At 44.7% G+C, this 12,255-nt stretch overlaps 1 protein-coding gene across 1 annotated transcript; it reads right to left on the bottom strand.

The window, feature by feature from the left end:
- Nucleotides 1–744: 744 nt before the first annotated feature.
- On the bottom strand, nucleotides 745–3,018 carry LOC117855643 (uncharacterized). Its single transcript, XM_034738029.2, has 3 exons — nucleotides 2,294–3,018; nucleotides 2,040–2,169; nucleotides 745–1,911 (listed from the first exon to the last, which is right to left on the bottom strand). Exons 1-3 carry the CDS (start codon nucleotides 2,475–2,477, stop codon nucleotides 1,128–1,130), a joined length of 1,098 nt encoding a protein of 365 aa, XP_034593920.1. The 5' UTR covers nucleotides 2,478–3,018; the 3' UTR covers nucleotides 745–1,127.
- Between the last annotated feature and the right edge of the window lie 9,237 nt (nucleotides 3,019–12,255).

Genomic DNA, 12,255 nt, shown 5'->3' on the forward strand with positions numbered 1-12,255 from the left:
GGAGAAAAATGGGTGCAAAGTATAGTAGGCTTAGCTAGGGGTGTGAAAAAGAATAGCTCTAGTTGAGGAAGAAAAGGGGTCCTCCCAGTTTAGTGTGTGGAGTGTTCAAAAACCTAGAACCCGCTGCTCATGCATGATTACACTCTAAATCCACGGACAGATGCAGTCCAAAGCTGGGGTGAGCTTGATCGATCCCTCCAAAAAGCAGTTGCCACCGGCTGTATACTGTTGGGGAAAGCCCCATCATAACCGGTGTACTAATATACAACCTTTAGTACCAGTTGTAACCCCCAATCGGTATTAAACGTGGTTACGGGAGGCTCTTGAGGAACGAGGTACTAATGCTCCCATTAGTACTGGATTCAGTTGTAACCAGGTACTAATGCAGTGGACGAAAGGTCGATTCTTCAGCAGTGGTAGTTTGGCAACCACACGAGGATGGAGAGAATCCATCTCGAAGCGACATGTCATTGCCGACTTTCCCTGGCGAGCACGCAGGTACGATCGAGACCATCTCGATCGCTCACGTACGTATCCGATCGATCCGACGATGCCATTGCACCACCACTCACCACGTACACAAGCCCCATCAACGCACAAGACCACATCGATCGATCTCTCTCATCTCTCCATCGATCACTTGGGGACAACGACCTCTCGGTCGTCGCTCCCAGATGAACACCAGCACGTATATAGTACGAGCTTTCAACAACGAAGCGGATCACATGATGATGATGAAGCCAATGGAAGCAAAGCAGCAACGCACACGAACCTGGATTACGACTCCAAAATGGAATTGAAATCACGCGCCATTGAAAAGTGACAACACGTGTACACAACTACACACACATATGCGTACGTGCACCATCAACTACAGCTTCTACACAAACCATGAAACGATCAAATTAACAGCTGAGAATCTCGATCAATCAATCGATGGATCGGTCCGGGACGTCTTGATGATCGCCACCAATGCATCTAGGTAGCTGCTAGCTTAGCTCCACTAGTTAACTAGTGTGACATCCCGATCGTCGCTTTAGGAGAGAGAGACGTCGCAAGAAGCAACCTGATGCACCCATCGTGCTTCTGGCTAGCTAGCTAGCTAGGCTTTAACCTCTCGATTGCTTCTAGATTCCTCCTCCCCACTGGTGATCGCCGAGCTTCCTCGCCGCCGCCTGGCAGATGTCGTCCGCCCGCCACGACGACCCGTAGTCTCCGTCCTGGCCGCCCATGGCGCCGCCGCAGCTGCTGTGGGCGGCGTTGACGCCGCTCATCATCGTCGTCATCATGGCGCCGCCGCCGGTGCAGCAGGTCGAGTTGAGGTAGTCCAGCAGCGTCGAGTCCGAGTAGAAGTCAGAGTCGGCCGGGCCCAGGTCCAGCCCGTCGAGGCCGAGGCCCCCCAGCGCCGCGGCGTCGAACGCGCCGCCGTCGAGGTCGGCGTAGGGGCTGTACTGGTCGACCCAGCTCAGCTCGGAGAAGCAGGGCACCGGCGGGAGCGCGGCGGCCGACGTCGAGCCGGAGCCGCCGGACGTCGACGTGCTCGGGCTCGGGTCGACGGGGTAGCGCTGGGGGCCGTGGTGGCCGTACCCGCCGCTGCCCGGCGCGTTAGTAGCCGCGTCCTGGTGGCCGCCGACGTGGACCGGCGAGGAGGCGTCGGCGGAGGCCATGCCGCCGGCGATGTGCGCGGCTGGGTGCAGCAGCGCCGGATCCACCTGGTGCGCGCTCGTGGCGGTGGCGGCGGCCATCTTCTCGAGCAGGCGCGGCATCCAGTAGCAGCGGACGGCGTCGCGGAAGACGGCGCTGTTGGCGTCGACGCGGAGCTGCCGCGCCTGCTTCTGCACCCGCGTCCGCCAGTAGTTCTTGATCTCGTTGTCCGTCCGCCCCGGCAAGTGCTGCGCTATCCTCGACCACCTGCACACATATGCATATACATGTTATTTTTTTCAAAGAAAAAGAAATCATATGAACTGAATGATCCAAATCAATGTTTTACATGCTCATACTACAAATATAAAACTCTATGCTTATTGATCAGTTACCTGTTTCCCCACTTGGAATGGAGCTCAAGGATTAGGAGCTGCTCCTCCGGCGTGAGATTGCCGCTCTTGATGTCAGGCTTGAGGTAGTTGAGCCACCGGAGCCGGCAGCTCTTGCCGGTCCTCTTCAACCCTAAACCAAGCAGAAAATCAAGATCAGATGGCTTGCGAGAGAGAGAGATGCAAGTAATTGCTGAGAAATAGAACAAGCAAGCAGTGTGCGCATGGATGCAAAGAAGAAAGAACAAAGAACTCACCGGAGCAGCGGGCGAGGAGATTCCAGCGGCCCTCGCCATGGCAAGCAATGTAGTTCATGAGGAGGTTGTCCTCCTCCAGCGTCCATGGGCCTCTCCTGAGCTCCATCATCTCCTCCTCATGCTTGCTGGTCGCCACTGCAGCCATGGCGGCCCCTTTCCTCTGAGACATGATTGTGGCCTGCATGCCTCCCTGCACCTTGTAAGGTGATGGATGGTGATCCCCTGGGAGGGTGCAACCTACTTATAGATGCTTATATATAGCCATGCACTAGCACTAGCAGCTACCTTAAAGTTGTGGGTGGGTGTGTAGGTGTAGGGGATTTGGAAAAGAAAAGGTGGGGGGTGATCAGCTAGAAGAAGAAGAAGAACACCAACTAGTTGAGGAGGATCGAGGGGCCTAGCTGCATGCAGAGACAGAGGGAACTTATTGGTCGCTTCCCTTTTATAATGACTTGTGGCAATCATATGCAGGGATCGATGTCTGATCAGGGGGCAGCTTCTGATCCCAAGTCCTAAGACTTGAGGACTGGGTAGGAGAGGGTGGAGGGTTGTTTGGTGGCTTGCTTGGCTACCTTTGCTTCTTGTGCTTGGAGAAGAGAAGGGGAAGAAGGCCAAGTGTAGTGCTAGTGCAGTTACACACCAAAAGGGCCAAAGCTTCCGACTCTGTCTATGAGAGAGAAACCAACTCTGAGAGAGAGAGAGAGAGAGAGAGAGAGAGAGAGAGAGAGAGAGAGAGAGAGAGAGAGCTTTGTTGAAATAGTGCCCACTCTTTAGATTCCTCTACATGAAGCGTGTTTGACTGAACAATTTGTCACCCTTGCACTATTGGGATTAGACGAGAGAGGGGAGTGACATGGAGAGATGGGCAAATTGTTGGATGTACACACATGCTGGAGGTGAACCGCACCTCCTTCCTTTTGCACTGAATGACTGGGATAAAGAAATCGCGAAAAAAAAAAACAAACTGGCTAAATACTATTCCTCTTTTTCTTTGAGGGTTCATTACTACTCTTTGTGATAAGATCAAATCTAAGACTTACACGTACACATGCATGCTACAATCACATTTTATTTTTATTTCTGCCTCATATCATTGGTATGTTAATTTGTCCAAAGCAGACACACATACACTTCCATGTCCATAGTATGAAATGCAGATGTTTCTTCACTCAAGCAGCCGCCTACGAGCCTATGATCGACACTGAACTGTCTTGAATCAGAACAACGTGGTGCGTAATAATTTACCGATTTGGACACGAATTATCTGGCCAGAGACAGTCTACTTCAAGCAAAGAATAAGCAATCAATCAGCAGGGAGACTTCTGCTGGCAAAGCATATAGCTTTTGCAGCTCTGTTTTCTCAAAAAGCTAATGAAACACTGAACTTTGGAGACAGCACCCTGGGGAGTAAGCAAAGATTAGGTAGGAATGCTACATGTTTCCCGGATAATGATATAAAATATTCGTAGAACCTAATGATTCTTGACCTAACTGTCAGGCACGCTGGTAAAAAAAATCTATTCAAAGGTTTAGCAGCTTGAACACAGTTCGTCCATATGATGTTGCCACAGTTGCATGAATGACATGGGGTGTGGCGGTCAAATCCTTGTGCTGCACCTAATGTGTCGTCCGAAGTGGTTGTTTTGCGGCTTCGCAATTTGCAGCATCCTTGACTGAATTTTCTGTGCAACAAATCACTCTAAAGTCTGAAGAGAAGTTCTACTTGGAGCATGCGTGAACGTACTTCAAAATTTAGTCAAATGAGAGGCCACTGCGCGCGTCATGCATGAACATCCCGATAAAGAATATTGATTTTAAGCAGCAAGGGGCATATATTATATCATTAACCATTTAACCCAAAGAGCAATAAATTATACAAAAAATGTTCGATAAAAAATCATAACAAGTCAACAAGTAACACACATAGCTGCAGTTGATTGGAAGTGAACATTTGACCATAAGGGTTCGTCAGAATGGGCCAAGAAATTAGCTCTAAACCATTTGGGTTGGGTCTAATCCCCACCTACTAAAACAACCCCTAATTTTGCAAGACAACCTAGTTGCTAAACTGTTTGTGTACCAAATTTGATTTTGTTGCTACTACTTTGTTTAGACGGTTGATTTCACATGTATATGAGACATCAAATAAATCATATAATCTTATACTACCGCTGTATCAAAATATTTGTCGCAGTTAATTTTTTATCGTGATATTTGACCATCCGTCTTATTTAAAAAAAGTATGCAAGTACTACCTCCGAATCAAAATATTTGTGATTGTTGACTTTTGGTCATGACGTTTGACTATTCAGTCTTTTAAAAAAATTTATGTAAGTATCATTTATTTTATTTGTGACTTACTTTACCATCAATTATATTTTAATCATTACTTATCTTTTTTATATTTGCAATAAATTTTTGAATAAGAGGAATGGTCAAAACTTGCGAGGAAAAATCAATATTAACAAATATTTTGATGGAGGGAATATCATTTATTTATTTGTAACTTACTTTATGATGAAGGATACTTTAATCATAACTTATTTTTATATATTTATAATAATTTTTTAAATAAAACGAATGGTCAAATCTTGTGAGGAAAATTCAACAGCAACGTATATTTCAAGGAAGTATATACCTAAGTTGTCGCGGGCCTTGCGATCCATGAATGTTTCAAAGCCCAGCCAGCACTTGGAACAAATCACACGTGTGTGGCACTGGCACCACACCTTGCTTGAAAACTTTTGTACTCCTTTCATCTCAAAAAGGGTCACGAGTAATGCCTTTTAGTCTAACAGGTATTCTATGAAAATAAGCATCATTAATGTAAACTAGGAAACGCAGGACTAAGGATAATCATGCGTGTGAGTTCGCAAAAAAAAAAGGATAATCATGCCTGTGCTACAGTATAAACCTACCCCAGCAGTTTTGTCTAGAAACACAGCGTACCCAGGTGGTATGATCAGTGCTAATTTGCGGTGACCCATTGCCTTAGTTCAATCAATTATCAGTTGCAAAACCTGCTTCTTTAACAACTGTCCATAATCAATAAACTAGAACATGCGTGATGGTACAGATCATCTGTGTGTACATAGCTGTAAAATGGACCAGCCTAGGTTGCTGATGGATCGAGTACTCTAGCTAGGAATACTCGCGATAATTCTAGCCAGCTGAAAGTAACAAACAACAACTAGCTCGAAAGGAAAAGAAAAAAAATTACAATTGGTGGTCCAAAATTTTACACTTGCTTATATTGTGTGCCAGCAAACTTATGCAATGGACCACGCACTACCGTGACCAAGGAGTTATCATCCGTGTGCATCACGAAACGCTCACTCCATAATAGGCTATAGTTAACTCTATTGCAAACTACTACAAAGCAATGTGAAAATTAAATAAACATGTCCATCAGCATGCACAGGAGTCTGGATACAGGCCAGCTTACAGCTTTTTTTTAGACTCTGGAAAAAATTATTTTTAAGGGATAGCTAGGACACGTGAATTGTTACTTTTTTTTCTTTGGCGTTATACATAGGTGTGTGTACAGTAGTTTTACGTGCAGAAATACATTTGTGATCATCTGTCTCATCAGAATGCGTCCAATTGCAAGTTTTGTTCTGGCTCGTGCGTACGTGGTGCTTTTTTTTCGAATGGTCCATGGTTAGTTTTACGTCCTAACTAAGCCATGATGCCCCTTCAATTGACATGCAAGTTGCATGTCACATTCGAAGTTAGCAGCTGCAGCTCAAGAATCAGTTCTCTAGCTCTTAAGCCCGTTAAGACACTGACATGGTCTCCAACATCACACTTTGACTAGAAATATCTATAAAAAATGTAGAGTTTATATTATGAAAGTTTTTTAATAATGAATCTAATTAATAGTGCAATTCTTGTGTTGTCAATATATATATATATATATATGTATATAATTTTATATATTGATAGTCAAAATTAGTAGACTAGTTCTTGATGGTTTAAATTTTAATGGTTGTAGACATACGGCAAAAACTTCAAGATTATTATACATGACTCGATATCTAATCTCGTTCATAAATGATTGGCACATCTTGTACTCCAACATATTCTGCATGCAATGTTTAAACAAGTTTATAGAGCTGATAAATTATACTCCCTTCGTACCAAAATGTAGGTCGTTTTAGCTTTTTTACATGCATAGATTTTGCTATGCACCTAAATATAGAGTTATGTCTAAATACATAGTAAAGTCAAAACGACCTACATTTCGAAATGGGGGAAGTATATATCCAATGCTACAGATCAAGCAGGTCTGGGATGACCATGAGACATTACAGATCCAATGTCACAGATCAAGCAGGTCTGGGATGACCATGAGACATTAACTTAGTTTTAGTAACATGTCCTTCTTGAAAAGGAATGTCTCCGGTCACCACAACCAAGTTCTCACATCATTTCTAGCTCAAATGCTGATAAAACTAATAGGAAAAATAGTGCACAAAGGAGAGGAAAAAATCATAAGCAAAGTCTATTGTTGCTTCACCATCCGTTTTTAGCGAAAATATCAAAGCAACGACTTGCTTTGCTCGCCAAGCGGACTGTCTCCTTTATATCAGTGTTCAAAATGGTAGCTAATATGTCCCTCGAAAAGTAGTCGCCTAACATGTTTAGAGGTTCGAAAAGGATTTCCACACCATACTAGTATATGATGCCCTATTATTCGTTAGATTATATTCACTACTCCACATTCCTGTATCACCGCCGGTCCTAAACCAAGCATCACTGCCGGTTTTGGGTACAGTTGGATTAGGGTCGGCGGTGATAGGGATTGCTATCACCAACGGACTGGGAACCGGCGGTGATGCCTTTTCTCCAAAACAAAAAAACATTATGCACCCCCCGCCGGCCCCTCGCGCTACCGGCCGCCCTCACAGAGAGAGAGAGGGGCCCCGCACCTCGTGCTACTGCGCCGTGCTTTGCCCCACGGGCTGCTGCTCGTCATCCGCCACTGCTCCTCGCCCCGCCGCTACTCCTCACGGCCCTATGCGAGTGAGGGGTGAGCGGAGGGGGGAAGGGCGGGGATTGCGGGGAGGGAGGTAGAGGGACGGGTGGGGAGGGAGACGGGCGGATAGGAGTGGATAAGAGGAGGATGGGCAGACGTGTGTTGTGCAGAGTAGATCGCAATTCACTGAAATTTCAGGTTTGCGGGCTTGAGTTTCACCGTCAACTCTTTTTACACACCAGTGGTGATACGTAATACAAACTGACTCCCAAATAGTGGCAAATGGTTCCCAAACTAGATTCTGGGAGGATATATGGGTAGGCTCTACACCACTCAAAGAGCAATTTCCCACTCTATATAATATAGTATACTATCCCCACGTAACAGTGGCAAATGTTATGAACCAAATGCCGCTAAATATATCATTTCGAAGAGCTTTAGTCGGAGATAAACTGACTGCCCGGTATAATCTTGTAGCTAAAGTAGCCACTCACCAGCTTTCTGATGGGAGGGATAATTTTTCCTGGGATTTGCATAGACAAGGTAAATTTACTGTTCAGACTATGTATCAATATCTCATTAACTAGGGTACTCCTTTCATCAATAAATTTATATGGAAGTTAAATATTCCTCTAAAAATAAAGATCTTCCTTTGGTATCTCCGACGTGGTGTTATGTTAACAAAGGATAACTAAGCTAAGAGGAATTGGACTGGAGTCAAAAATATTGTTTCTGTGATTGTAACGAAACAATTAAGTATCTCTTCTTTGATTGTCAACATGCTAAGATAATTTGGAGGGTTGTAACTATAGCTACTAGGTTAACCCCACCAAGATCAATACAACACATGCTTGGAAATCGGTAGACATGCATGAATAAAAAAGATAGAAATTTGATTTTCGTTGGGGTTGCAGCTTTGATGTGGGAAAATTTGGTTTACGTGTAACGATATGGTTTTTGAAAAAAATTATTAACCTCTTTTATACAGGCTATTTTTAGGGGAGCATATTGGCTGCGATATTGATCTCTATTGCAGCCTAAGGAAGCAAGGGAGATGCCTGAGGAAGCAAGGGAGACCATCTGTTTGGCAAGAAAGGCGTTGGAGATCATCGCCCTGGATATCTTTGCCAAGAATGGATGGAGAAGCAATAATAAACTTTGCTTTTGATTCTTCCTGTCGTTTGCGTACTATTACACTTACTTGTGTGATTAGATGATGTTCTGAGAATTGAATATTGTAAAACTTGGCTGTGTGCGGTTGCAGAGACCGGATATTTATCCATTTTCTAAAGAAAACGTAATACAAACCAGTGGTGATACCTTTTCACTGCCAGGTCCAATTGTAATTTGACCCGGCAGTGAAAAGGCATCACCTTCAGTCACCTAAAACTGGCGGTGATGCCTATTTCTGTAGTGGTCAGGAGCGGACCCACAGGGTATGCCGGGTGGGCACAGCATACCCTGGGGCCCAGCTATACCCCACCCTCGCTTTGATTATCCATGCAGGGATGCCGTCATTGTCTTCTCACAAATCACGGACTGTGGCTGTCCCTCAACATCCGTTGGCACACAAATATTGCATCGATCAGTCTCTCATATATCGCCTCCCTGCCGATCGGACCTTCTCCACATCACTCTCTGCGCCGCCACCCCTTCGTATGCCACTCTACCACTAGCCCGCCGATCGGATCTCCTCGCGCCTGAGCTCGTATCGTCCTTACAGAGATCCAATTCCAATCTTCCTCGACCGGGTGCTACAACTGCAAGCCGCGTCGCAACCCCGGATCCCATCGCTCCTCCCGTTGTATAGTTAAATTCATATCTTGTGAGGCTGTGATTTGTAAGTTTTCTACCCGAAAGTTTAAAACATGATTCTATCATTACATGTTTGTTTGGTTGAATTTTATCCTAAGGACTTCTCCAACAATGATTTGCTAAAACTTGAATTGTAATTTGATAATTATATTGATGACATGCGACGAGATGATAGCCTCAAGGGTCTAGACAACATCGTTGATCTCTCAGTTAAGCTTGTTCAAATATGGAGGCACAAAGTGTATGATATGGTTTACTTGCTTCTCAAATTGATATTGCTTTTACCAGTTGGCAACAACGAGTGTTGAAAGGGTATTTTCTGCAATGGTTAAAGTGAAAACAAAGTCAAGGAATAAGCTAGGTGATAGTGTTTTGGACGATTATCTAGTCACATTCATTGAGCGGGATATTTTCTTCCAAATGAATGAAGATGATATAATCAAGACATTCATGTCATTCAAAAAGCGATGGGTAAACAAAGCATACAAGTAATATTGTAAGTTTCTTTTATGCTATATTTCGAGCTATTTGTATTTCATTTGAACTATTTATATTGTGATTTGTTGTTTCTAACTTAATCTTTGAATTTAAGACTTATCATTTTATTTAGTGCACATGGTTTACCGAATTAGAATATGGTTTTACCAAATTGTAAAAGGTTTTATTGAATTGCATCAGATTTTTTTTTTCCGGCATGCACTGTGGTAAAATTCTAGTGGTGGTGATTGTTTTCTTCAAACTACTGTGCGAAATACTACTGTTACAACACCACTTGCTTGTCACCATACGTGTACACATCTTTACGTTGATTTGACCTCACCTGCAGGTCCTTGAAACCAACACTTGGTTGCGTTCCACGGTCGACAAATGGCAGCCAGGTTTGCGCTCCGAATGCTGCTGGTTTGCTTCCTCCAATCCCCTCCGAAAGCGATCGCCATTTCCCTGATCTCTTTTTCACTGGTGCAACATGATGATAAAAGGAGAAGAGAGGTCTATCGCCACCATTGAACCTTTCTTCAACTCCTTTTCCATCCCCCCATGCACGGATCGGATGATATACCAACGTCTTTTCCACTTGCCTTTCGCTCAAGTGGTTCTGATCCCAAGAGTCTAAGCCTATGCCATTAGGGTAGGTTACCTACACGCGCACCTCGCGCGGACGACGCCGACGACGACCGTGACGCCGACGAGGGCGACGGCGACCACCGTCGTTCATCGGCATGTGATCGCCTAAACGTGGCAGGAGCTGAAGTGACAAGTCCATGGACGACCGTAACTTGAACACGCTACTTCTTGCTTATGTTCCACGGCCAGCCTTATTCCAGCGAATATGTGTCGTCGATGATGACTATGCGCGCTTGTACAGCGATTAAAGCCTAAATTTGATCGTGCTGCACTTGCACCGGCCCATCTCTTGACTGATGATCATGACCACTCCTTAGTTAATCTCATGCATGCTTTTCCATCACGCATCCAAGAATTCTGCACGTTTCCATACAATGTTCCTGATGCTTGGAGAAACCAATATGTAACATGACATATTCAATTCACACGTACTGAACCGGATCAGGGGTTAGTGGAATCACAGCTAGGTAAATAGCTAGGTGCTAGGAAAAAGAAGTCTGCGCAGCATCCAAATCTCAACGAGAACCAAAAAGAGAGAACCGAAGTAGCTGGAAAAGACGCCCCTACACATTTGCTGCTAGCAGCTAGAGGAGCTAGTAGCTTATTCATATTCGGACGCATCAAAAGGACCTTTCCTCTCGCCACGTTTATTGGGTGTTCATCAATTAAAATAGCCAGGCCAGCGACCCTGTTGCATACACTAAAATCGCCCAGCAGCTACTAGCAACAAGTAATCTTACCGGCCCAATCCATGGACGTAACAACAAACTGCAACGCAGAGGACAACCGCCCATGAGTAAAAATGAAAGTGATTATCCAGGTAGATCGCCATCACCCTGGCCGCATTCCAATCATGCATTGCAGCATTTTCAAAGCTCAAATCTATCCAAAGATGGCGGGGTGTTGTGCGACAATTATGAGAAGCAAGAACATGTAGATGCATGCATGTACAATCTCTTGGACACATGCATTTTGTTTTGACCTGCGGGCAACATGGTATATATGTTCAATTGGATGGATCCGTTTGGGATTACTGACGATTAGTTCCAAGTTCCCATCAGGGCAACCGTCTGTACGTGTACGATGGGAATGTGTGCCTAGGTTAAGTGCCAGTTGGGACGGAGTTGCTGGTCAGGTACATGCATGCATGAACATGTCATATTGTCACGTACGCAAGTTACAAGTTTAGTAGGAAAGTAGGGGACACCGAACTCCTGATTTTCAAACTCTCATCGTCCGTACTGCATGTTGCCAAGAAAAAGCATTCGTTACTTCGTTGAAGGAGGGTACGGTATACGAAACTGAGGTTAACTAATGCCGCCCTTTCCATATGGAGCTGAGCTCTGAACACCCATTTGGGGTGTTTAGCTTGGCACGAAGCGGATACTTTTTTTAATCCAGCTTCGATCGGCCTATGTTATGTTGTGTCGCTCCTAAATTATATCCATTTCCTTCCCTCCTAGGTAGGGTTTGACCCCGGAGTCAGATTGCTTTCTTCTTAACGTTCTCTAAAAAATCATTAATGCTATTGGTAAATTTAAAAAACCGGCCATAGTACTATTCTTTTGCGGGTTAGTATGCTACTCTCTCAGTTCAAAAATTCTCCAAAAGTATAGAGATGCAATTAAATTCTGATTTTTTAGCTTAAATTTTTTTTCTTAAAAATGTTAGTAATGCGTATGGTCTACTTCACCAATTTGAAATCTGCATGCGTTTTTAACTCCTTGCCCCGTTGTCATCGAAACAGACACACAGCAGCCCACAGGGCACAGGCCGAAACTAACATTTAGCACCCATCACGATGAAGCCCGTGCGTGTCCGTGTGGTGGGTTGGGCTGCCCGTTCGTTATCGATCTCCGTTGTCCTCCGGCCCAAGGCGGCCGCAACGCAGCAGCAGCAGGCCAGTAGCAGATTCGGGACTGAAGAGAGATGGGCTAGCACTGAATGACAGAGTCAGGGAAGGTCGCTGCGATGGATTTAGTTTTTTTTTAAAGGGTTAAGGTCCAAATTACCTCCTCAAGTATAGAAAAAGGTAGGAATAACC

The sequence above is a fragment of the Setaria viridis genome, chromosome 5 (assembly GCF_005286985.2).
Source record: "Setaria viridis chromosome 5, Setaria_viridis_v4.0, whole genome shotgun sequence".
Lineage (NCBI taxonomy): Eukaryota > Viridiplantae > Streptophyta > Magnoliopsida > Poales > Poaceae > Setaria > Setaria viridis.

Excerpts from the sequence above, each read along its gene's own strand:
- LOC117855643 (XM_034738029.2), bottom strand. The coding sequence starts at position 2,477 with ATGCAGGCCACAATCATGTCTCAGAGGAAAGGGGCCGCCATGGCTGCA. Across the intron at positions 2,170-2,293 it reads TCTCCTCGCCCGCTGCTCCG|GGTTGAAGAGGACCGGCAAG; the intron begins GTGAGTTCTTTG and ends TGCTTGGTTTAG. Across the intron at positions 1,912-2,039 it reads CATTCCAAGTGGGGAAACAG|GTGGTCGAGGATAGCGCAGC; the intron begins GTAACTGATCAA and ends ATATGTGTGCAG.